The 26293-nt window shown below is 43.3% G+C and overlaps 1 protein-coding gene across 3 annotated transcripts in view; it reads left to right on the forward strand.

Annotated features, from left to right (window-relative positions):
• The window catches only part of LOC146808752 (cell adhesion molecule CEACAM4-like), a 508058-nt gene that overhangs the window by 339870 nt on the left and 141895 nt on the right, over window positions 1-26293 (forward strand). For all 3 annotated transcript variants that reach the window (XM_085614232.1, XM_085614231.1, XM_085614233.1), the window contains 4 exons: window positions 3359-3520; window positions 3626-3714; window positions 18684-18716; window positions 19881-19924. In XM_085614232.1, the coding sequence (XP_085470358.1) occupies window positions 3359-3520; window positions 3626-3714; window positions 18684-18716; window positions 19881-19924 (328 nt within the window). The remainder of the gene's footprint in view (window positions 1-3358; window positions 3521-3625; window positions 3715-18683; window positions 18717-19880; window positions 19925-26293) is intronic.

Here is a 26293-nt window from a genome sequence, read left to right on the forward strand (position 1 = left end):
CCCTCGTGGAGGTTGGTTTTGGCGGTGTGTGGGTCCTTGGTGAGGAAGAGGATGAGCTGGGTGTTGTCGGCGTAGGAGATGATGTTCAGGTCGTGCTGGCGGGCCTCTTGTGCAAGAGGGACCATGTAGACATTGAACAGCATCGGGCTGAGGGATGAGCCCTGGGGTACGCCGCAGATGATGTCGGTGGCTTTCTGAGCGGAAGGGCGGGAGGCGGACTCTCTGGGTTCTACCGGAGAGGAAGGACGTGGTCCAGTCCAGGGCCTTCTTCTGGATACCTGCTTCTTGGAGGCGTGTTCTTAGTGTGCGGTGGCAGACCGTGTTGAAGGCGGCTGACAGGTCCAGGAGGATGAGGGCTGACGTTTCGCCGTTGTCTAGTTGGCGCCTGATGTCGTCTGTGGCTGAGATGAGGGCAGTCTCGGTGCTGTGGTTGCGTCTGAATCCGGACTGGGATGGGTCTAGGATGTTGTTGTCCTCGAGGTGGCGGGTCAGCTGCATGTTGGCAATTTTCTCGATGACTTTCGCCGGGAAGGGGAACAGGGAGATGGGCCGGAAGTTCTTGAGGTCTTTGGGGTCCGCTTGGGGCTTCTTGAGGAGGGTGTTGATTTTGGCGTGCTTCCAGCTTTCCGGAAATGTTGCTGTGTCGAAGGAGATGTTGATGATCTTCCGCAGTTGGGGAGCGATGGTTGCATCCGCTTTGTTGAACACGTGGTGTGGGCAGGGGTCTGACGAAGATCCTGAGTGGATGGAGTTCATGACCTTGCGTGTCTCTTCGTCGTTGACGTGGGACCAGGAGGTCAGCTGGTTGGTGCAGGTGGCGTTCAGGGTGTGGCTTTTTGTGGTCGGGCGGATGAGGAGTTGAAGCTGTCATGGATGTCGCGATCTTGCGATGGAAGAAGGTGGCCAGTGAGTCGCACAGATCTTGCGAGGGCGGGATGTCGTTGGTGTTGGCGCTGGGGTTGGAGAGTTCCTTCACTATGTTGAAAAGTTCTTTGCTGTCATGTGCGTTGTTGTCCAGTCGGGCTTTAAAGGACGATCTCTTGGCTGTTCTGATGAGGTGGTGGTGTCTGCAAATGGCATCTATTGTGGGCTGTGTGGCTGTCTGGTGTGCTGTCTTTGAGCCATTTCTTCTCCAGCTTCTGGCATGTTCGTTTGGAGATCTGGAGTTCTTTGGTGAACCAGGTGGCTTTCTTGCTGGGGTGGTTGGCGGCGGGTTTCTTGGTCGGGGCGAGGATGTTGGCGCAATCGTCGATCCACTGTCTGAAATTACGGGCGGCGGCGTCTGTGTCAGCGGGGTCAGTGGGTGGGTTCTGGGTGAGGGTGGAGGTAAGCAGGTCCTCGGTGACTTTGCTCCAGCAGCGGCGGGGCAGCTGTTGCGTGCGGTGGTGCGTGGCTGGTTTCATGAAGGTGAAGTGAATGCATCGGTGGTCCGTCCAGTGGAGTTCGGTGGTGTGGTTGAAGGTGATGTGGGTGCCTGTGGAGAAGACGGGGTCGAGCGTGTGGCCGGCAGCATGGGTGGGTTCGGTGACAAGTTGTGAGAGGCCGAGGTTGGCGAGGTTGGCGATCAGGGCGGTGGAGTAGGCGTTGTTGTTGTTTTCGAGGTGGAAGTTCAGGTCCCCGAGGAGGATGTAGTCCGTGGAGGCGAGAGCGTGGGTGCTGGCGAGGTCGGCGACGGAGTCGCTGAAGAGTGCCCGGGGTCCGGGAGGTCTGTAGATGAGTGTTCCTCTGAGGGTGGTGTTGGGGTCGGTGTGGATCCGGAAGTGAAGGTGTTCGGCGGAGTTGATGGAGTCGCCTGCGAGCGTGTGGACCTGGCGGGTGGACTTGTGGACGATGGCTATTCCTCCTCCCATCCCATTGGTGCGGTCTCTGCGGGTGATCTTGTAGCCGTCCGGGATGGCTATGGCGATGTCCAGTGCCGAGGAGTTGTTCCACCAGGTCTCGGTCAGGAAGGCAACGTCTGGGACGGTGTTGTCGAGCAGGTCCCAGAGCTCGACGGCGTGTTTGCGTGCAGAGCGGGTGTTGAGGAGAATGCAGCGGAGGTGGTTGGGTCCAGTCCTTGACAGTTTGGTGGTTCTGTCGCAGGTGAAGTTGCAGGTGTAGCAGGAGAAGGGTCCGTGTGTGCATTTCGGTGTGGCCTGGAAGCAGCGGTGGTCTCGTCCGGTGTTAAGTGCGCGGAGGGTTTTGGCATCGTAACGCAGTCCGGCGATGTGGAGAACGCGTGGTCCAGGGGTTCTGGTGCTAGGCGTGGTCCAGGCGCAGACAGGCGCAGACGGGCTTGCCTATGGCGCGCCTATGGCGTGCCAGCTGCGCAGCAGCACAGCGGCCACCATAAGTAGGGAAGAGGGAGGGAGGAGCAGCTGGGAGGCGGGTGGGAGGCAGCCAATGGGGTCGGGGGCGGGGCCACAGGGGACGCAGCGGCGGGAAACCAGGAAGGCAAAGGAAGGCAGGGGGCGGCGGCGGGAGAGGGGCGGCGAAGGCGGCGGGAGCGGGGAAAATAATGAAGGATACTACAGAGAAGGGCAAAAACACAACAGATTATACAGTGAAAAACAGCAGATATTGCGGAGAAATACAACAGAAATTACAGCGCAACCCCGGCACACTAAGCAATATTGGGGATGAAAGGTAGTCTCGAACTCAGCAGCAGCGAGGACGGGTGCACTCAGGTGGAGCTGCGCTGCGTGGGGAGTGACTGGCCTCAATCAGGGTCAAGGGTCGCCCATGTCCAATGATGAATTTCCAGATTTACTAGCAATTGTAAACCTGGAAATGCGCCAGAATGCTACGCCACCCCCAAGGGTAGTGTAGCGAGGTACAATGAGGAGAAATGTTCTCCTCGTTCTTTTCCTCTTTCAAAGCGTGCTGCATTCTACAGCATGCATTGGAAGAGGAAATCACCTCAATTGATTGCTTTTGTGCAGAAAGGTGCCCCTTCCTGCAACAAAAACAATCTCCCTATGACGCAGGCATCCTTGCACTATGGTGCAAGGGTGCATGCGAAGGTGCATGGCAGGAGTTTGTGCACTAGCACAGGGAGAAGCACAGAGATGTAACATGTTGTTGTAAATATGTTGCATCCTTGTGCCTCGAAATTAACGCAGCATGGGGCAGCAAAATAACTTGCGGTACCACGTTGCGGTAGTTTCTCACAAATAGGGCCCTCAGATTGATTGATTGATATTCTTTTGTTTATGTATGTCCATTTAGTACACTCACTCTTCTATCACAACTCCTAAGTCTTTAGTGAGGTGACATTTTTGGCCAGCACCCCCACTCTATAAATTGTTACAACACCACTGCGTGTGCTCAGACCCAGTGTATATAATCCAGACACTCACTGGCTTCCTTCATTCTGCAGGGACAGACCTCTCTTCCACCGACAGCCCTTGCCCCACCCCCGGCTCCTGCTGGCAGACCACCCTGGGCGTGGCCTGTGGAGTTCTCCTCGGTGCTGCAATCATTGTGGCAGTGATGGCGGTTCATTATGAAAGACGTCTGAAACAGAAGGACACATACAAAGGTAAATGTCCATAACATGGCCCTTATGTAATCTCTCTGCATATTATATACTATATACTCTGCATATATGACACAACATTAATACTTCCATCACTCTTTACCTCAGATGAAAACATGTATCAGAATCCGAGCGTTATCAACAACCATGATATCCAATATGAGAACATGACAAAAGGGCGCGAGGAACAGTCAGCGGTGAGTAGCAGGCAGTGATGAAGTCAGGTAACTAATGTCTCATAATAACAATGCCAATGTATTCATATTTATCTTGTTGCTAATTTTCATACTGGATGGAGAAAAGTGCATAGGCCTTCCACTCTGTTCAGGAAGAGCATAGATTGAGGGCTTGGCTGGAGCCCTAATGCATATTAGGCAGTGTGCTATATCTAGCAGATACCCTGCCTCCAACCCTCTGGAGTGACCCCTGAGGTGGGCTGCTGGGACAGTCTGGGAGTGACTACTGTCAGCTGAAAATGCTGCAGGAAGTCTTCATTCCTTCATAGAGGGGGGCCTTTCTTAATTCTTTAGTCCATTTAACTTTAGTAAGTGTAGTGGAGCTCACTGCACTGGGCAGGAGGGCGCGACCCCTGCCTGACTCTTCTGTCTACATGACGCTGACAATGCACCTCTCTACATATGTTGTCGTTGCCACATACATAGTCTCCATCATCTAATGTGTGTTGGGGAGGGTCTTTTCTATCACTTTATGAAAGGAATACACACTTGTTTTAAAGTCTGTCCAGCTTTTCATGGTTGAGCAAGGACTGCTGCACTGTTGCCAGATTGTATACTGCACATAGGTTGGTGGATTTGCCTCCACCGTGGATTGACCCAGCACTGCAATCCAATCCTGGATTCAAAGGGGCCAGCTTCCAAGTAAGACAGCTCCAAATTGATGATTAGTCTAGGGAAATGGGTTGTTAGTTTGGGGGAATTTGAGGTCTAAGTAATATGTCCACATTCTTGTCAGGTCAAACACAGAGTTCACTAAATAATCCTGGTTTCACCCCTTGTCGTTATGGCACAGAGACGCCAGACTAAATGTAGAGGAAATATGAAAATTATTTAGCAGTACCAAAACAGCTACAAAGTCTAAACAAAACACAATAAAAATCCCACAGCTTAATTCTAACAATGAATTAAAATGTAATAAGAAAACAACGCAAAAATGATTCAAATGAAAAGTTTTTAGGTCAAAAATCACCACTAAACCTTACAGCATCCATAGGTAGAATAGAGCGGGACCTAGAGTCAAGCTGAGGTCACCCGTGATGCTTCACAACCAAACCCCCTCCCTCTTCTGACACCATCAAAACATCTACTAAATACAATATGGGTCCTCTGAAACATGTCAATGCCCTCCATTAGGGGTTCTTCAATCATATGGTGCGAATAGACAAGGCTAGGTGTGTGTAATCCAGTGACATCCAATCTTTGTGAAAGTAGGAAGGTAGTCAAGGGAGCAACCACAAAGGACCTGTTGGATTTTGCTAGCAACTGACTTAATCTGTCATCATTGGCACCTTCCATTGCATGCAGGAAAAGGCCACTGTTCATAGATCTACTATGGGGTGTAGCTAAGTAGACAATGTTTGCAAGAGCTTCAAGTCTAAAACCTACAAAAGCGTGTAATGTCCTCCAACAATTTGAAATTTCATACTTCACACTATAAGTCAGCAAATGGACCCACAAAGAAGGTTAAAATGTGTCCAAAGGACTTGCAAACTTGTACATGTGTAGGCCTTCAACATTATGTTAAAAACAACTGTCATGCCCAGACGACATAGTAAAGAATGACCAACATATGTCATTGCCAGGAAAAGGTTTTGGCAACTTCATCAGGTTAAGTGAACCATGCTGTCACTCAATCATACAGCACACCACGTCGCCACCAGGTGAAGGCCTATCAGTGGTCAATCGGTTGAAACGCTGCTCAAATAAGTTGAACCACCTGTAGTGCCGGAAGTAAAAGGTCTTTGTCTGGGTGCTCTAGAGACCAAGTAAGCCTAGTGCGTTGACACATTCAGAGATCTTACCACCGCACTCACGGACATATTTATGCGAGGCTTTCATCAAGTTTGCACCACACAAAGTGGTACATGCGCGATGAAATCCTCTAAGTCAGATTTATGCAGCCATGCAAAGCCACATTGCATGGCTTCATAAATCTGGAGTAAGGCAATGCAGCGCAAATCACTAGTTGCCTTAGTCTGTGCAAGGGAGACGTTCCATGGGTTGTTCCTACGCAAATCCCATGGTTTTTTACGCATTCCCAGATTTACCAAAATGATAAAGCTGGGAATGGGCCAAAAAGATAAGCTTCCCAGGTGAGGCGTAACAAGGAGAAATGTCTTTATAACTCCTCGTTTTTTCATTCTGCATCACCCATAGAAAGAGGAAAGCGCCTCTATGGATTGGTTTTGTGCCGAAAGGTACCCATTAACCAATCCTGCCTACAACACAGGCACTCTTTTACCATGGTGCAAGGGTGCCTGCATTGGCGCTAGGCTGCTGAAATGGCTCCAGCGCAGGGGGAGTACAGGAATGTGCCGTATTTCTTAAATACAGTGCATTCCTGCCCTTTCACAGTGACGCAGAGCAGTGCAGCGCGGGGCAGCAAGGCGACTTTGCATGCTGCCCTACGCCACTATTTTCATAACTATGCCCCTTGGTCTTTTTTCTGGAGGTTGAGGTGGAAAACTCTCCTCTTTAAGTCAGATATGCGTCGAATGAGGTCCCACTGATGCCACTGATGTGGCATGAAAAGATGTGATTGGAAACAATTCAAATTTTATACCCTTGGAAGTCCTCTCGTCGGCCGATACATACAGTCAAGTTTTCTACTTTGGGACATAGTCAGGACCATAATGAGCAAAAAAATACTGTTAGATTTTGTGTTTATCTTGTTACATTTGCTTCATGTTCCAAGACAGGTTAAATGACCGGCATTGTCTTCTGACGAATTGCTGCATATTCTTTTAACATGGAGATGTTGGTTACTTTCCTTGACTGTAGTAGACACATTTTGTAAAGTGAACTGTGTCACAATCTCTCAGGGGTACAGACAAAGGGCCCGATTCACAGAACAAACTTAAGACAAAATCCTAAACTTAGTACCATTTTGGTATTCACAGAATGCACTTACTACTTCTGGTATTCACAGAATGAACTTACTACTTTTGTGATTCACAGAATAAACTTACTACTTTTGTTATTCACAGAATGGATTTACGACTACTAACTTTACGTCCGCACTCGGGCGGGAAATTCCGGCCCGGAGGCGGGGCTTCCAGGCCGGAGGCGGGGCTTCCAGGCCGGAGGCGGAGGTTCCGGCCCAGAGGTGGAGATTTTGGCCATGGCTAAATCTCCGCCACTGGCCGGAATCCCCACCTCCGGGCCGGAAGCTCCGCCTCCGGCCCAGAAGCCCCGCCTCCGGATCGGTAGCTCCGCCTCCTGGCCGGAAGCTCCGCCTCCGGGCTGGAATTTCCGGCCCGAGTGCGGACGTAAAGTTAGTAGTCGTAAATCTATTCTGTGAATAGCAAAAGTAGTAAGTTTATTCTGTGAATCGCAAAAGTAGTAAATTCATTCTGTGAATACCAAAATGGTACTAAGTTTAGGATTTTGTCTTAAGTTTGTTCTGTGAATCGGGCCCATGGCCACTGGAATTATGAGGCGGGGAAGGCCTAAATTATGCAGCAATGTTGACTAAATTATGGGGCAAGAAAACTCAAATTATGTTGCTTAATGAAGCTCAATTTTACTCATTAGCACTATCTGGGCAAAAGGTTCACTTTATTAGTACCAGTTCTACATCCAAATACAGCTGCAATTAACTGAAAGGTGACCAGTCAACCTTTGCGAAGACCCTTCCTCTGTACGGCAGTATGTATTGGAGCATTTTAGTAACTTATGATCTGTTTGAGATAGAAACAAAATCTGTATTTTTTGTTAAAATCTACAGATTATGAAGCAGATGATGGATTATGTGGCAAATGCGGCTAAATCTTAACTATGCGTAAAGTGCAGTAGCCGCAGAATCGCATAATCCCAGTGGCCTTGCATACAGGAAGCTTGGAAAGAAATACTGTAGGATGTCAATTTGTTTCTAATTCATAAAAAATTAAATACCTGGAAGTGAACTGTAGAAATATTTCAATATATACCAGTGGGTATGAAAGCACAAATGAAGCACATTTTGTTTTATAATTCTGAAGTGTGATGTGAACAAATATCAAAACATATCTTGGTGATGCACATATGATAATTATTGTACTGTATTGCACATTTGTATAGTGCTTACTACCCCTATGTGTGGCACTGAAGCGCTTATATACATGTCAGCAAAATATGCCTTATAGGATGGTGTGTGGTTGGACAGGTGTTGTCTTTTTTTTTTATCCAATGTGAGATGCGTTTCCATGTCATATGTGATGGCCACTGAAGTACGGTGGTCATAGTATGACCTTCAGCGTGTAACAGTATGGTGGATGGTGAGGTGTGAAAGACACAAACGCACAGTTTATGGTTTGCAGTACATGAGCAGCTTTGAACAGCTGTACTTACTATGATTATTTTCTGCTTAGCTGGTTACTGCACTGCACTGAGTTGTCCAATCAGAAATTTTGGGTCAAATTTTCTTTCATGTAACGCACCGTAACTGAAGTGTGTGACAGATCTCTTCATTTACTCCATGCCTGTTTGTTTAGTGATGGCTGGTTTATTGGCTGCACAGTACTGGTGATGGACAACCCTTATAGCAGATATGGCTTAATTTAATGTAAGATGTGTAAATTAAAGTTGCGGCCGACTGCTGACTGTTATGGTGTTAGTATTGGTGTGGGCCAGGAATGTTATGTAGGAGCTAACATAACTATGTAATAACCTGGTGAAACATAAAACAACTCTCCTTAACTTACCTGCTTATCGAAAGTAGTTTGCTATAAGGCTTGTTTCCAATCTGTGGATTATAAACTGAAGATTGAGCTTGACAGTGCGACTGTCTTTCCAGGTTCTATTGCCAGGAGGTGGGGTGGTGTCGCTGCCTTGGAAATAGCCATGTTTTCAAATGTTTTCTGAAGTGTACAGGCTCCTGGATGCATTGAATGTTGGCACCAGGTAGTCCTCAAACCAGAACTGCTAATTGAAATAACGCATAATCTCCAATCGACATTAGCTGAATAAACAACTGTCCCATGGCCCCTGAAGTTATATCTTCCAATTCCTTCCTCTTTGAGTGTATTTTGTCCTTCCTTACCATCCCTGTGTCCTATAAAAGAAAATGCTATAGTAAATCTATTACTTGGTTCAACAAGCTGTAAAATCTTAGCCCAGGCCATCATACTGAAGGACAGCACCAATTTGCAGGGCAAGGAAAGTTTACAAATCAAGTTTGGCCCTCGCTAAGAGGGAATGGGATGAATGACGTTGACAGGACCTTAAAACAGCTTGTTCTACCAATGACTTATCCAAGTTTTGGTCTCTAGTCACTTGGGCTGCCAATGGTACAGCCCCATCTCCCCCCAAACCCTATATTACCATCATATTGGTTTAGCTATTTTTCTTCTCTGTACTCTGGTGGTGACCTTGTAGCTTCTGCAACCCCGCCTCTAATACGAGCTACTTCTCCCTCTGCAAGCCCTGTGTTCAGCTTTTTTTATGTAACCGTGGCTCTCGGTGAAGTTACCAATGGTAGGGCTGCAGGATCTGATGGTATACCTGCAGAGCTATTTTTATTGGATAAATCAAGCTGGACAAAATATATTTTAGTTCTAGCCAATTCTATTGACAAACATGTGCCGGTCCCCTACTCCTGGAAAGGTGTTATGGTTATTCTGATATGCAAAAAAGGTGACTGGTGCTCCCCAGCAAACTAGAGACCAATAAGTCTAATAGATTGCACTTAAAAAATCTTTTATAGAATGCTGTTGTTTATCTCGAGGAGGGAGATATATTGACATTATGCCAAGCCGGGTTTTGGAAAAGTACTGTCACCATTGATCAGCTTTTTGGTACCCGGCCTTCTATTGGAACATAGTGCTGATTGGCAAGGGCAACTTGTATGTTTCCTTTGTTGACCTAAAATCAGCTTATGATTAGTTTCCCTGTTCCAAATTTTGGCAGGTACAGGTACTCAATGATATGGGTATGCCCCTAAGCTCTTGACTCTGCTTAATCGTTTGCATTATGCCAACTATGTTAGAATTCGGTGGAGTTTGCAAGACCAACTCACTGAACGAATCCCAGTTGTGCATGATGTCCGTCAGGGCTGTGCTTTTGCCCCAACACTTTTTTCACTTTATTTAAATTGTGTACCTTCTGCAGACTCCATCTGATGCCTCTCCCCTTGCCGGTGTTATGACTCCAATTTTACTACTTGCTGACACCACCCTGTTGATCTCTAAAACCCCGAGTGGATTACAGCTATTACTAAATTGTTTTGATGAGTAATGCTGCTCCTGGGGCTTGATGATCAATTCAGCAAAGACTAAATATATGTCTTTCAATAGGAATAAATCCTGCAAGGATAGGTTAGTATTGAGTGGTACGTCCCTGAAGAAAGTGGTCTCGTTTCATTCTTTGGGAGTACACCTATCGTCTATTATGTCATGGAAGTACCATCTCAATAAAATGATTATTATGCACAAACAATCAACAGGTGAATGCTGAGCATTGGGCATCGTACACTAAACCTGTTATTCCAGCTTTGCAAATATATGGGCTACAGCTGTGGACTCTGCTGTATATGGATCGGAGCTCTGGGGCATTTCAAACTGCTCAGGCCTTGGGAGGAGTGAAAATAACTTCATGAGGAGTAATTCAAATCTTCTCCCTAGTACATCGGTTCTCCCATTAACTTTGGACATGGGTAGAAAATCTATAGAATGCAAAGCAAGATTGCGCCCACTACTCTAGTGGAGAAGGCTATGGACCACTCCAGATCTTGACCAAAATTAGAGGGAGATACCCTAATTCAACAAAAAGGGATGGGTAGCAGTATCCGAAAAATAAAGAAAGTCCCTTTCCACAAAACTGTATTGTGGGTAAAAAAAAAGCCCCGTATTCTAGAGCTTCATTAGGTATGGATCGTGTGCTATATATCTTATCTATCATAGAAACACATTTTTAAACAAATTCTAAACAAAACCGTTTAGTCTGTTGTGAGATTTAAAACGAAAATAGCTTAACAATAAAAGAATGCAATGAATTATTTATTTAAAAAATTACACAACTATTGAGAGATTCAAAACATGACGATCAATTTTCTCAATGGATTAAAAATATCTTCTCACAGAGAAGACGTAATACAAATACATAGTAAAATGTATTACAAATAAATAAAAAAGACTTTTACGAAGAGATGTCGATGTGGCGTTTCGGTGAACAATTTCTATTTCTTCACCTTCTTCAGGACTTAATTTTCAAATCAATCTAAATAGCAGAAAACATTTATTATAGACTTACATTATTTATAGCAAAACAGTAAACACCTATTACTTTACAAAAGAACATATTTTATATATAAACATAGTCCTATAGTAGTCCAAACTACTAATACCAAATAACAAAAAAACACATGGTCTATAATGTCATTAAAATAAGACATTCAATACACCCACCTAATTGAATGAGTATGAGACCCAATAAATAAGTCGTCTCGAGCATTCAATGGCTCCAAACCCCTCAGTAGGAAAGAAAAACTCTGCGATTGGCGCATACGTAGAGATTGTCTATCCAAAGAGAATTATTAAAAGTTATTCATACATCCTTGAACTGGACTTATAGCCTATCTTTATAGCAGGATTTAGGCCAAAACATACCTATATAGTAGGGCAAATCTCCAACTGTTTATGATAGAGCAGCTGGCAATCCAAAATTAAAAACCCATTTAGATGTAGGCACTGTTTCCTACATAAAAAAGAAAAAAGGACAATTTCAGATATTTGTCCAACTGTCAAGCTACTCTTAATTCATCCTTGACAAAGGGGATTCTTACCGTTTTAATATTTTTGAAATAGAACTCGAGATCAGCTGTACATTAATTTGCAGCTGTTTTCAGTCGTTCAGGTCTTTTCTCAATATTGTTGACAAACAAACAATCCCACAGCCGACTAATGTTGCGCACATCCGTATCAAAGTCCCATAAATATGTAGCTCCTGTGCCAGATGTCTCCAAGACCTGCTGTGGATAGATCTCACTTGGAAACCCGAGAAGAGAATTTTGCAGAAAAATGGAGACGGCACCAGGAATGAAGTCACGAATTTGTAAACGTGAACTTATTCAAAGCAATCCTTTATTCTTCTTCATATAAAATATAGGAGCACACAGGACAACAGCCAACGCGTTTCGTTCCTTTTAATGGAACTTCATCAGGGCAGAATGATGTCAAAATTATTTTTTTTAAGTTTTACTGGTAGTATCCAAAGTGAAGATCATCCAATACTAAGCAAAGAGGAATAGGTATGGTACAATTTATCTAAAGTGTATATGCCGTTTGCTGAACACACGCGCCCTGCATTATGCACCTTCCGGATACGTCCAGTTCTTAACTGGCCTTAAAGATTATGATCTCCCCTCCTCGCTACATAATATGACCAGTTATTGACTGTCAAGAGTTTTTTTATCTATGCGTACATATGCATTGTACTTTTATGATTTTAATTAATCGAATAAAGTCGCTTTGTCTGTCTGTCTGTCTGACTGTCAAGAGTCATCAGTGTTAGACTGGTTGGACCGAAGGAACTTGCACATCATCCTAGATCAAAATCATAAGGTGAAAGTGTTAGTGGTGGACCATGGTGTTCCCAAAGGTGCAACTGTGCTACAGCAATTTCCAGAGGTGTTCAGTAAAACCTTAAGGAATTTACAAGGTTTTGAGCATATCATAGTCCTTAAAGATAACACTATACCCAAGGTTCACAAGGTGAGGAACATTCCTATATTGGTAAGGAAGGAGGTATCTAATGAACTTGACATGTTAGTAAAAACTAATGTAATAGAACCTATAGAATCCTTGTAATGGATTCCTCTACTGGTGATGGCTCAACACATCCAAGAAAAAATCATGTTGTGCGTGGGCCTCCATAATTGTAAAGAAAATATTGTAGTGTATCGCTTTGCCTTGTCTAAGATCAATGAGATGGTGGTAAGTCTTAAGGGCGTGAAGTGGTTCTCAACCATTAACATATCACCAGATCTCATTGGCACAGATATCCGGGAAATTAATGGCATTTATCTCACCATTTGGTTGTTTCCAGTTTAAAAGAATACCGTTCGGATTAGCATGCGATGTGGCAATGTTTTGAAGGTTCATGTAAAATATTTCAGAAAAGAACAGAGTATGGTGTTCTTACCGGATGATATCCTTGTTTTTTGGTGAAAACAGGAAGATTCATGATGACAGGTTAAAGAGAGTTTTAGGAATTCTTGAAAACAGCACTTTAACTGTAGGGTTTTAAAAATGCATATATGCTGAACGTACAGTAACATTCCTGGGTCATATAATTAGTAAAGGGGGTATTAAACCTGAAGTGTCTGTGAACAGTGTGCTTCAGAAGTCTCCTGTACCTAGCAATATAGAGGAAATGAGGTAATTTTTTTGGATGGCCGAGGACTGTGCTAAATTAATTCCAAGATTTGCAGTGAGTACTTACAAAACGAAATTTGAGTGGTCACCAGAGTGTTATGTGGATTTTCGCAAAATCAAGTCTAGTATCAATACTGTGGCTACTGTAAGCAGTTTTGACCCAGAACTGGCCAGTGTTATCACAACTGATGCAAGCAGCAGTGGTGTGGGAGCAGGTATGAAATTTCCTTTGCTTACAGGTCATTGTCACCAGCAGAGGAGAAGTAGCCCCTAATTGGAAAACAAGCTTTAGCATGGGCCGTGGACCATTTCAGAGTTTTTATGTGGGGAAAACCGTTGATAATTCAATGTGACCATAAGCCTGTCATCAGACTGTTGACAAATGAAGGAACTGTCAATGCTTCAGCCAGAATGGCGAGACTTTCTATGAAAATGCAGGATTATATTTACAAAATCGTATATGTGCCAGGGAAACACACTGTGGTAGCCAACTGTCTTTCTAGCATCCCTGCTCCATTTGAGGAATGTGTGGATGATACATGGAATAATTTCAGATGGCATTGGTTCATGATTGTGGTACTCAAGCAATAAAAAGTAATGAATGGATTGTGGAGTATAAGAAATAATGGGTGTTTCAGTAAGTGTCTCCTTTTATCTACAATGGTTGGCCGAGTAAGGAACACCTTAACCGGGATGTAAGACCTTTCTGGGAAATTAGATCAGAAACTTCTGTCGACAATGAGCTGATTTTTAGAGGGGACAGAATTGTTCCCCCTGTGGGGTTGTAAGGAACGATTATGGATTTGTGTCATGAAGGCCATTTTGGAGTGGTTAGAACCAAATCTGCTGTGAAAAAACTTTTCTGGTGGCGAGGTGTGAAAAGTGGAAAGATTCATCAGGGAATGCCCAAGGTGCACCTTCCCAGGCAAATCATACGTGGGAATCTGTAGCAATTGTGGACCGGTTCGGAAGTCACAAAAATTAATCGTGGGACTAATAGATCTTTTTACAAGATGGCCTGTTGTAGATTTTGTGAAAAAGCTGACACTGAAACAGTTATCAAGTTTTTGGATGGAGTTTTCATTTTAGAAGAAATTCCCACTACCATTCTTAGTGACAATGGTGTGCAATTTTTAACTAAGATATCCAAGGAATATTTTGGAAGAGTTGGTGTTATCCATAAAACTACATTGCTGTACAATCCCAGTGGAAACATTATAGTTGAAAGGTTTAAAGGTTTAACAGAGTTATCAAAGGAGTAATTTAATTGCGATTCTCCTATTACCATGACTAGAGAATCTGGATTTCATTAAAGACACAGAGGCTGGAGGAAGGGTTGGAGGGTGTTGGCCATAGGGATGGTAAAGTATGCATCTTTTAGGTCCAGTTTGACTACATACACCATACACCATCACTCTCCCTCTAGTAATAAATTCCTCAGGAGGTGGATACCCTCCATTTTGAAGTGCCTATAAACCAAATAACTGTTTAGTTCTCTTAAATTTATCACGGGTCTCCAACCCTTGTCTTTTTTCTCTACGAGAAAGAGTCTGCTTATAAATCTTAAAGCTTCCAGTGGGACCTCTATTATAGCTCCTTTCTGAAGCATAGAGGAGATCTCCTCCTCTACTATTTTTTGTTGATCTAGAGTGAGCGGGATGTCTCTCGGGAAAGAGGTTTGTGTAGGAATTTCTAAAAAATCTATCATGAAGCCCTTCGCGGTGCTTAATACCCATGGGTTTTGAGCAATCATTTTCCAATTTTGATAAAAGAGTTTGAGTCTGCCTCCCACCTTTTGAGGGAAAGAAGGGTAAGAGGGAAGAGGTAGAGTACTCACTTTATGGGTTGATGTTGGTGGATCCACGTGTTCTAAACCCTCTGTTGCAAGGACCTCTCCCTCTCTGGGGGTAAAATTGGGAAGGGTTGTTGGGTTGATAACTTCTTCCGTAGCCTCGGAATCTTGAATAGGGCCTTTGATTGAAGCGGCCGGAAGAGAGGCCCCTTCTTCCGGCCCAACCAAAAAGGTTAGGGTTAAATACGTGCTTCATATTGGGCCTTATCCAAGGCCATAAATGTGGAGATGTACTTTCCCAAAGATTTTATAAGGTCTTCGCCGAGGAGTAATCCTTTTGGATTTTGAGATGGTTCTCTGTCCGCCATGTCACTCAGTTTGGGGTTAATATTGGTCAGTACGACTCTTCTCCTCTCAGCGTAGAGGCTAGCATTTGCGTTGCCCAGCAGTATTAGCCCTCTTTGGCTCCATCCCCTAATCAGATCTGTATCCAGGGGAGTGCCATGAGTGTGGCTTTAATCAGCGGAGTCTATGATCCTGGCTAACGTCAACGTCAAGGAGGCGGTCCTGACACCCGTTGAGGGATCTTTCCATCCCTTTTCTCAGGTCTCTTCCGAATTTGAAAAGGAATTTAATTAACTTCGGGTCCATGTTAGGAGTTTGGCAGGTCTTGTCCTCTATTGAGGGTCTTGAGCACTCGGCTCTGAGTATATTGCGAGTGTCCCTCTCTAAGGAGTTTCTTAGCCATTTTTTTATGAATTTGGCCACATGATCCTGTGGCCACCACTCGGAACTTCTCAGGTGTTTGATGTTTAGTGGGGAGAACAATTCTTCGCCCAAGGGGTTAAGGATAATGTCTTTTGACGAGGATGAAAGTTTCTCCTCAGGGCTGTAAAATTCCTGGCCGTCCTCATCTAAGTCTCAGACGTATTTGTCAGGTATGTCTGAAGACCTGTCATCGTGTAGGTCATTATCTCCCACATCGTAATAAGCACTATGATATTTTGTGCCGCTAGGGACACTGGTATAAGTTGTGCCGCTAGGGACACCCAGGGAGTTCGAGGTGCGAAGACCTCCTTTATTAATTGAGGTGCTAAGACCTCCACGGTTGGATGAGGTGCTGGGACCCCCTACCGTGCTCTTGGGGGTTGCTTGTTCGATATTTTTCTTTTTCTTTTGTCTTTTTCCCCTTATTTCAATGCTATCGTCAGTGTAGTGGGGGCCCTGGATTTCTGTAGACTCGTCCTCCTTGGTAGGGGAGGACCTTTTAGAGGACATGACTTGACTCAAGGTCTCGAGCATGCAGGACCTTATCTGCTTATGTATGATTTGGCCTCATTGTCCATGTTAGGGGTAGGGGAGATAGTGTCATCTGAATCAATGTCAGGCATGGCGTAAGTACCTGTGGGGAGGGTACTCTGCAAATATAAGGCTGTTAATGCTCAGGGAAGAGCCTTAAGAGATACAGCAAGCCACTCTAGAAGGGGTGATTGCGAGACATCTTGTCCATTTATGGCCTTAACAGGAGTAATAAAGTGGTAAAATGGTAATAATAATTCCCCCCTTTTTTTTTAACAGGGATCGTTAAAATGGCACTTGCGGTTATCCGGTGAAGTTTGCAGCCGCAGATAGTAATTAGGGGCCGAGCAACTGACACTTGCGTGCTCGAGCTATCACCTGCTGCCAATCATCATGGAGATGCCAAGCTTCGATGGTGATCATCTTTGGGATAAGCTGGAGGCCAAAGAAGAATGCGGGGAAGAAAGGCTCCTGGCAACGGGGGATATGGTGCCCCTGTTGCCAAGGAACCTTCCCCTAATCCCCTACGCGATGCCGGGTCATGTTGAAGCCCGCGGTTCGCATTGGAAGGGAAGAGGTGATTCCGATTCGTCTATTTCGGGTAGGATGATCCGAAAAAGTTCGATATCCGATCGATTTGTTATTATCTGTAACAATACACGCTTAAGAAGGGCATTCATTCGTAATAAAGGCTAAAAGAGAGTTACTTACGATACAATTGTTTGAAGAGGCATAGCGTCAACCAAAGAGTAAAAAACATAAATAAACGCATTACGTTATCTATCCTAAGAAAGGGTGGGGATGCCCACGCGGGGGGTGAAATAGGGAAAAATGCGGAAAGGAGATCTCCGTAAATAGAGATCGGTAACGAGGCAGGGTGAGGGGGGGGCGGTTAAGGCACAAGAACAGTACCTTAAAATGGTAAAGAAGGACAGTTAGTAGCAATTAATAAAGTTGAACTTATTTGCTCGGAGCCGCATTTAAAAGAGGCAGATTGTTGTTGGTTCATGCCTATTATATGTTTCTAATGTTCGGTTCTAGAACCTTTTTCCTTTGTGTTGTATGCGGCTGCTTGGACTGCATTAAAAGAAATATGCGTAATGGTAGTCTCCGTTTTTGTAAGGAAATCAGCCATTTCGTGCAACAATGATTGGGTAGTACAGGTGATGAAAGCTGTGTGGGCTTATAGAGTAACAACTAATAATGTCACTGGGTTGTCACCTTTTGTAAAGATGAGGGGAAGGAACCCCAGTACAAAAGCTAACCCTGGTTGGTTGGGATATGCGATTGTGGAGAATTGGTCACCTGAGCTGGTCCAAGAAAGGTTAGTAGAAATGCATAAAAAGCAAACAGTATTACAATTACAAACATGGTGTGGAACTTATTAATGTTAAAGTTAGGGTTCAAATCAAGAATCCTTATAAAGTTCCCAAAGAAGTGAGCAAATATTTTGATCCTGAGATGGTTGTGGAAGTGTTGTAGAATGCAGTCAGAATACAGTGTGGTAAGGTGTGGAATCTAAAGGGTGGTTTTCGGTTAGGATTTGTGGAAGGACTTTGAAAAAAGGGCTTCAATTGGCTAGAGGTCTCAGCTCACACGATTAGTAATCTTCACCAGGTGATGTCTCAGAACAGGTTTTAGGTAATGGTTGTGTAGCGGAAGAGCCTGATTCCAGTGTATTTGTGGGCACTAATGCTATGGTGGAGGATAATTCTAGTGGGGTGGACAAAGAAAGCCTCCTGGTTGGTTGAAGGAATACTTTGTTTGAGACAATGGAGTGATGGATTGTGTAGGATTCATTTTGATTGGTTTTTAAGTGGTGAAGTTACTGGCTTTGGTTTCAGTGAAGAAGTGATGGATAGTGTTTAGTTTTTGGGTAGTGATGAAAGTATTTTGTTTGTGTTTTTAGAATTTTTTTGTATAGTTCTATTTTTCCTGATTATTAGGTTGTATTGTTAAGCTAATCAATTGTATATAAGTAAGGGGGGATATGTTGTAGGTGTAAGCTTTACTGCGAACAGGGACCACGTTTGAACTATTCAGTGGCCATTGTAAAAATAATCTAGTACGCACCTGTTAGCGGAAAATCCATTGTGTACGGCTGAAAGCTCCGGCGGTCAACTTGGAATACTGGCATATTTACATTGCAGCTGGTACCTTCACGGTGATTTGCACGCCAGTTATTGAACAATGCCACTTGATGTAACAGATTCTAGTATAGAATGCAGCCTCTTGTGATGTGTGGAGTGTTCTGCGATAACAGAGAAGACTGCAGGCTAAAGGGCCTTTCGTTACTTCCCTACAAAACTTAAATATTTACTCTTCAAAAGTATTCAAAGCTGAGTGATTTATCCCACTACACAATCCTTTCCTGTGCTACCCTTCCAGCCATAGGACCTCCAGGACAGGATGCTCTAGTGATGTCATATACTCTATTCCTGTTTTATAAGTGTTACATGTGCTAAGTCTCTTCCTTCTCTCTTCTGCAGAATCCAGGCTTAGATGCAAACTCAGTGTACATGGTAAGTACATAACACAGTACAAGGATCTGACCTTAGAGCCATTATTGTATTTCACCTTAGAGACAGGAAGCAGATCCCTGGCACAGGAAGTGGTGATGCCCTTCCTGTGGGCAGGAGACTTGTCCTCCTGTGGGACAGAGAAACAGGAAACAGAGGCAGGGCAGATGCTCTTGCTCCTCAACTGTGAAGGTTACGGAGGGAGAGGAGGAGTCTCAGGAAGGAGAACATCAGCAGAGCGTAGATGAAGAGCTGATGCAAACTAACTGACAGGAGCCACAGAGAACGTATTTGTAGTAAGAATAATAATATTAATAACAATAATACTATTTAGCATTATTATTATTAATGTTAATAGAATTCTTCAGAGTGCACTTCTCTATGTCATAGTAGCTGTTAATATAAGTAGTTGCTCTTAATTATGGGTGTAGGAAGGATACATTTCAGACTTTGAAGAATTCAAACTCATGATCTACAGACGTCAGCAGATAAAATGCTAAACCCTAATAATTCATAGTCCTTAGATTTATTGAATGCTGATAGAGTATTTGTCCACCTGACAGACGGCTAGTGAGCACCATAGTCACTTCTCAATGCGGACTTATCCGTCGTGTCATTGTGTCAGGTATTTCTTTTAAAATTTTGCAAAACAAAAGCTTGTATGTTCCTGACACAATAGGGGGTGTCTCACAAATGCATAGGGCATGGGGCGTAGCTACCACTGATGCATCAGGTGCAGTGGGACCAAGGCCTAGTACCCCCGAGAGGTTCATTGATCCCTGACAATGCTGTATTTTAATACTCTAAAAGCAGCCCAAGGGGGCATTTTCCTTGCTTGTACCAGGGCCCCTGGAATACTTGATATGCTCCTGGTGTAGGGGACATTGTTTGCCCCAAATCCACGGAGTCTGTGGCTCTCTGGGTTATGACAGCTGAGCCGACAGATGTTTTTGCGTTCACGCCTCTACATAAGACAGGGAAACATGAAGAAGGTGAGTGAGCATCCACCGATTTCTGGTGGATACAGCCCTTCCAAGCTGTGCCATGATAACGCCAGACTGTACCCTCTTCTATAAAGGAAACATATACACACCTTGAGGCTGTCCTAGATCAAAAAGGACCTACTAAAGTCTTTTTATTTCTAATGCTTGATTCTTTTGTTTCCAGGAACTGGAACATGGAGACCGAGCAACTTACGACCAGCTAAAAAGGTAATAGATTATATATTCCATTCTAATATATTATTGTTTCTTTATCTTAACGGAAGTCTGGTTCATATATTGAAGGAGGTGGCTGGGGGTCATTTAGACTCTTTGACCAAGCAGGGAGGCCGCCATCCTGTCAGGAGATCACTGCGGCCTTCAATGCATTCGTTGGTGATGTGGTTGTACTGAAGCCTTTCTGAAGAAGAGAGAATGTTGTTTTTGTCTTACTTGCTAATTTTTTTTGTTTTCTATAATAAACTTTTGATTTTGAAGAACAAGATGCAGGGACCATTCACTCTGCATATTAGTAATTGATTTACTGATCTGCCTGGTACTGACACACCTCTGAGTGAGGTCTGTGACAGAGAAGGCATGAGGCATTCATTCAGACCTAGTGAAGGTCTGACTAAGGGTCTCATCATGAGGGCTATACACACACACACACACAAACATATATATATATATATATATATATATATATATATATATATATATATATATATATATATATATATATATATATATATATATATATATATATATATATATTCACTGAAAAAAACCAAAGGTTTCAGGGACGTTATAATTAGTTTAACATTTCACTTGTACAAAACCATAGAAATTTGGACGTTATAGTTAGTAGAGCTAGCTATAACTCGCGCCCCCGCAATGCACTGCTGATGACGTCACATATTACATCACTCATGACATGGTCAGTGATATCACTGATGACATCACTGATGACATCTCAAATGACATCACTGATGACATCATCCACGTGATAATGTGATGCACCTCTTCACACCCTAATATAACCTTTGACACACCCACTCTAAAATACTGACTGCCATTTTCTAAACCATAGACAAATCAATAGCAGTTACTATATACCCACTGACTACTTCCTATTCCTAGTTATACACACACATACACATTCATTCATTCACCCATACAGTAACTCATACATGCAGTCACTCATCAATATAGCACTATTATATGTACTCATACACCTATACAAACACTCATACACCATCACTCATCCAGAGTTATTGACACACGTAGCTAGTCCTGTAAAGAATCTATAACACTGCCGTTTACTCACCTATACAGTTATACATTCATTATCTAACCTATTCATACAAATAGTAACATATACCGACTCTCTTATACAATACATATACTGCCTTTCACATATGTAGTTACTCACACATATTCCAGTGAGATATAAATTAACTCTCCAACACAGTGATACACACACACACTCACCGAAACAGCTATTTCCACATGCACTATTGAACCCATACACCTAGTATATTAGCCACTCACACATGTTGGCAGAAAGTTACACACCGCCCATCCACCTATACACACAAACACTGAGCCACCCATACAAATACTTATGCTACCAATAAGTAAGCCATATAGACAGCCATGTACCTAATCATCAACCCCTGCAGCAGCTTATACAACAACTGAGAGACTGATACAGACATTCACACAGTATAGTCATTAACCCATGCATTCAGTAAGAGACATTTAATCACTAACTTATACAGTCAGTCACACACCTATTAAATCCTCCACCCAGACACTTATACACCAACTCATTCTTCAATACACCTTGGCATTAACGTATATATAATATATTTAAAGTTTACAAAAACACACATTCACTGGATGATGTCATCAGTGATGTCATCAGTGATGTCATTTGAGATGTCATCAGTGATGTCACTGACCATGTCATGAGTGATGTAATATGTGACGTCATCAGAAGTGCATTACGGGGGCGTGAGTTATAGTTAGCTCTACTAACTATAACGTCCGAATTTCTATGGTTTTGTACGAGTGAAATGTGCAACTAACTATAACATCCCTGTTTTTTCAGTGAATTTCAAAGGCTTTTTAAATGCTAATTTGTAACTATAACATCCCTGAAACCTATGTTTTTTTCAGTGAATAACAACAAAAGTACATTGCACTCTGAACAATAAAGGACTTATTGAATGGAGTCCAAAGTCATGTGAGCAGGCCCTGTGAGGCCGAAACGCATCTGTGAGACAGACTGGCTCTGTTTGAACAATAAATCACTTATTGAAAGGACTCAGGAGAGCAGCTTACTTTTGTTGTTGAATGGACTCAGTCCATTGGTTTGCCCTACGCCTGCACCCGCTGCTGTGCGCGCCAGTAAGAACCACATTGTTTTTCTCATATATATATATATATATGATATCAGGTATCAGAACGCTTTACATGAGCACCAATTTCGTTACAGATGGCCACATTCATTTTTGTTGGAACGGGGAGATTAAGCAATTTGCCCAGAATCACAGGATGTTGAGGGTCGTTGCTGAGACTCAAACCCAGTTCCATAGCTTCACGGTCAACCGCTCTAGCGTAAGGCTACATCCTCTCCATATATATATATATGAAGGTTGCCAGATTTGCACATTAACTTTGCAGATTTTCACATCTTGCTGTATCTTGCTTATTTTGCACATATTTTGCGTAATTTGCACATTATTGGTGAGGAATTTTTCTATGTACATCTCCGTTATTAGTATAGTACAACAATAAGCGCTTAGCATTCAGCAAGTTACACTGTCATTTGTAATCTTACCTGAATTGAATACAAACGGATACACCTACTGAAACATTGTATTTCTGGATATGTTGGACATATAAGCAAAAGGGATTGGTCCCTGTATGTGTATATGAGTGAGAATCTCAGCCAAGTGAGAGTATTTTTTCCATGTCTATACGCAAAGTATCTTTTCCATGTCTATACGCAAGGTGTCACACTATACCGTTAAAAGAATCACGTTCAGTTCGTGCTAATCATGTGATCAAGACCGCTGTGTCGGTCGAAACGCGTCAGAACCGAATGAAGTTTGTGAGAAAATAAACCAAGCACTTTATTTTGCACCAGCATACTTGTGTCCGTGTCTTTAAGTAGCACCGGCTGGTGCTACGGAAGGAGGATTTGATGTGTTCGAGGAATCGACTTCTTTTCGATAACACGGTCCCCTCACGATTAAGCAGGTCGACTGATTTGGAGTCGGGTTGGAGAAGTGCTCATCCATGAGCAATGTGAAAGTTGGCCCCCTGCATCCGGCATTGAGAGTTTGACAGCGAGGCGAGAAGGCGAGGGAATACGAGTCGGAGGACCTGTTTCTTTGCCAACTAGCACGCAGTAAGTTCAGATACGTGCCAAACTGCAGGTGTGAGGCGCTGGTGGACTGTCGTTACAATATAATAGGCAGTGCTTGCAATATTGACTCTGATATTACACAAACTTCGGTGAAACATGTCGAGCGATATTATCAGAGAACGTGAGAAGGCAGCAGAGGAGCTGTTCTTAAACTTACCCGCAATGAAGCAAAGTGGTAAAACCAATGCCAATGAAGGTTCGGAAAACGGAGATGTAAAAAGCTTGTTGAAGTCTTTGGAGAAACACAGCCGCAGCGAAATGACTAAATGGTGGGAAATCACCTCATTAGAAAAATATCATGAGGTGGGTCGAATACCGAGAGGGTTAAGAATAATGTTGGCGCCAAGTTTCGACAGCCCAAACCCCATGCTTCTCAAAGAGTGGGCTGAGAGCAACTTGGAAGCCTCAATGCGATTAGTATGCCTGCTAATCAAATATGCCAAAGTGGATAGAGCAGCAAATATGGAGGAAATTGACCGGATTCAAAAAGAACTCAGTAAACCAGAATGCCTTGCGAGTAAAGACCTCATTGACAAAAGTATGAATGAAATGAAGGATCGCATAAAGAAACAGGAGCTGGTTATTAAAACAAGGAAGGCTTACAAATTTGCCAGAGACAAAGGCGATTATGAACAAGGGCAGGTGTTCACGTTTGCCCGTAAGTTTGACAAGTTACATAAAAACCAAAGTGGACAGCAGAAAACTATGTCAGCACCCGTGCCTTCTCGGAGCAATGAACCTGAGGTTGACGACGATAGAAACTCCAATATGTCCACAGATAGTAGCGCTATGACCAGCGCAACCACCAGCGAGGTGGATTCGGACAACCCAAGCTCAGGTAATGAAGCGGGGGACCTAGGGCTTTTAACTTTGGCAGAAGAACTGGATTATGTTCGCATGCAACGCAAACAGACTCCATGCCCACGTCAGCAGCAAGCACAACCCGCCAGAAGCGAAATATCAGAAGGCGGCAAAGAAGGAAGTGCAAGAGGGCGAAATCAACAGCGACAGCAATGGAGGCAGTACAGAAAGTAAGTGATAATATTATCATTAATCTCACGGATGTCGAATTGAATGCGGCGGAAAAACAACTGCTTTCATTAGGCCTTTCATTTTGCCCAGAAAGTAACTTTAATTATGTGCATACGAGAGTGGACGTATTCAAGTTCATTAGGAAGATTAAATTAAAGAAATACTTTACTATTAAGAACAAACTAAGTGAGGAGGCCAATAAGGGGCCTGAACTGGATATGACCATAAGCAATGTATCTACGAGTGACAGTAACACAAAAGGATTGGTGGTATCGGATATGCATGCGATTAATATCTTAAACGCATTGTACAGGGGCCAGGAAGTTGTAAGTGCTACACAGGAGGTGGCTGATCAAGAAGGGATTAATATCTCCAAATCTTGTAAAAGTCCTTTCAAACCGGCCTCAACATTTATGCCAACAATGCCGCGTGACTCGATAGACGTATTCCAAGATCGTATCACTGATGAACTAAAAAAGTTACAGCATCAGACTCAAAGCAACAAGACAAAACCTACCCAGAAAATGAGAGAATATTTTAATTTGATGTCCAAATTGAAGGAAAACAGCACTGTCATTATTAATAAATCAGATAAAGGAGGTAACGTAGTTCTGTGGGGCAAAAAAGAATACAAGGAGGAAGCATACCGTCACTTAAACAACTCGGAATGTTATCGTAGGATACCTAGAACATTGATTGCTAGCACACATAAGCAATACAAAGACGAACTACATGCTTGGCACTAAGAAGGGCTGCTTACGAAGGAAGAACTCAAATTTTTGCACAAAGAGTATCCGGTTCTTCCGAGCATTTACTTTATCCCCAAGGTGCATAAGGGAGTTAAGCCGATTCCAGGACGCCCGATAGTATCGGCAATCAATGGTATGTTTGAGAACACCTCGAAGTATATAGACTTTTTCCTCCAAGAGTTGGTAGTGAAGATGCCAAGCTATATAAGAGACACCATGGATTTCCTACATAAATTGAACGATCTCAATCTACCTTCTGATGTTGTTTTAATGACTATGGACATCACAGCGTTATATACCAGCATAGCCCACGAAGATGGTTTGAATGCTGTAGAACATTTTTTGGGTGAAAGAGACATTGAATTTTACAACCACAATATCATGCTATTGAAGATGATCCGTATATGTCTGAATAACAATATGTTTCAATTTAACAATGAGACATTTCAACAGCTGAGAGGCGTGGCGATGGGGGCATGCTTCTCTCCCAGCTATGCATGTTTACATGTAGGCTGGTGGGAGAAGCATGTCCTCATGGCCCACCATGTGGAACAGTGGTCGAACAATATTTTGTCATGGTGGCGTTATATAGATTACATTTTTGTTATTTGGAAGGGTACAGAACATGAGGCATTGGATTTTGTCAAGAATATTAATGATAATGACTTGAATCTGGAATTCACAGCAGATGTGAGCCCCAGTGTTGTAAATTTTTTAGATGTAACAGTTAATGTTAAGGACGGAGAATTGGAGACTAGTTTATTCCGAAAAAAGACATCAGGGAATACGGTACTGCATGCAGAGAGTTTCCACCCACATCACACAATAAAAAGTATTCCATATGGGGAATTCCTGCGTATCCACAGAGCGTGCAGCACAACAGCATTGCGCGACCAATACCAGTTGGATGCCAAGAACAGGCTGTTAGCGCGTGGGTATGAAGAATCAAGTTTAAATAAAGCAATGATTAAAGCTAATCTCAGAAATAGGGATGACCTTTTGGTTGTTAAAAACATTACGAATCAGGAACCTCTAGCAGTTACCAGTACTGTCCCAAACAATGATTTGAATAAAAGTGAAATGAGACTGATTACAACCTACAGCAGACAGGCTAAGAAAATAAAGAATATAATTTGTAAGGAGTGGCCCATTGTGCTGACTGACCCTACCCTGAAGGCAGTACTTCCTAACACTCCCACCGTCACATACAGACGAGCGTTCTCTATGAGGGACGAACTGGTTTCCAGTAGTCCGGAAGTATCGGTGGGTGGTACTTGGCTCACTCCCACAAAAGGATTTTTTAAATGCTCCTCCTGCAGAGCTTGTAAGTTTGGAACAAACACTAACCACTATACTACACCTTTCAGTGATAGTCCTAAATAT

Source organism: Triturus cristatus, chromosome 7, assembly GCF_964204655.1.
Source record: "Triturus cristatus chromosome 7, aTriCri1.1, whole genome shotgun sequence".
Classification (NCBI taxonomy): Eukaryota; Metazoa; Chordata; class Amphibia; order Caudata; family Salamandridae; genus Triturus; species Triturus cristatus.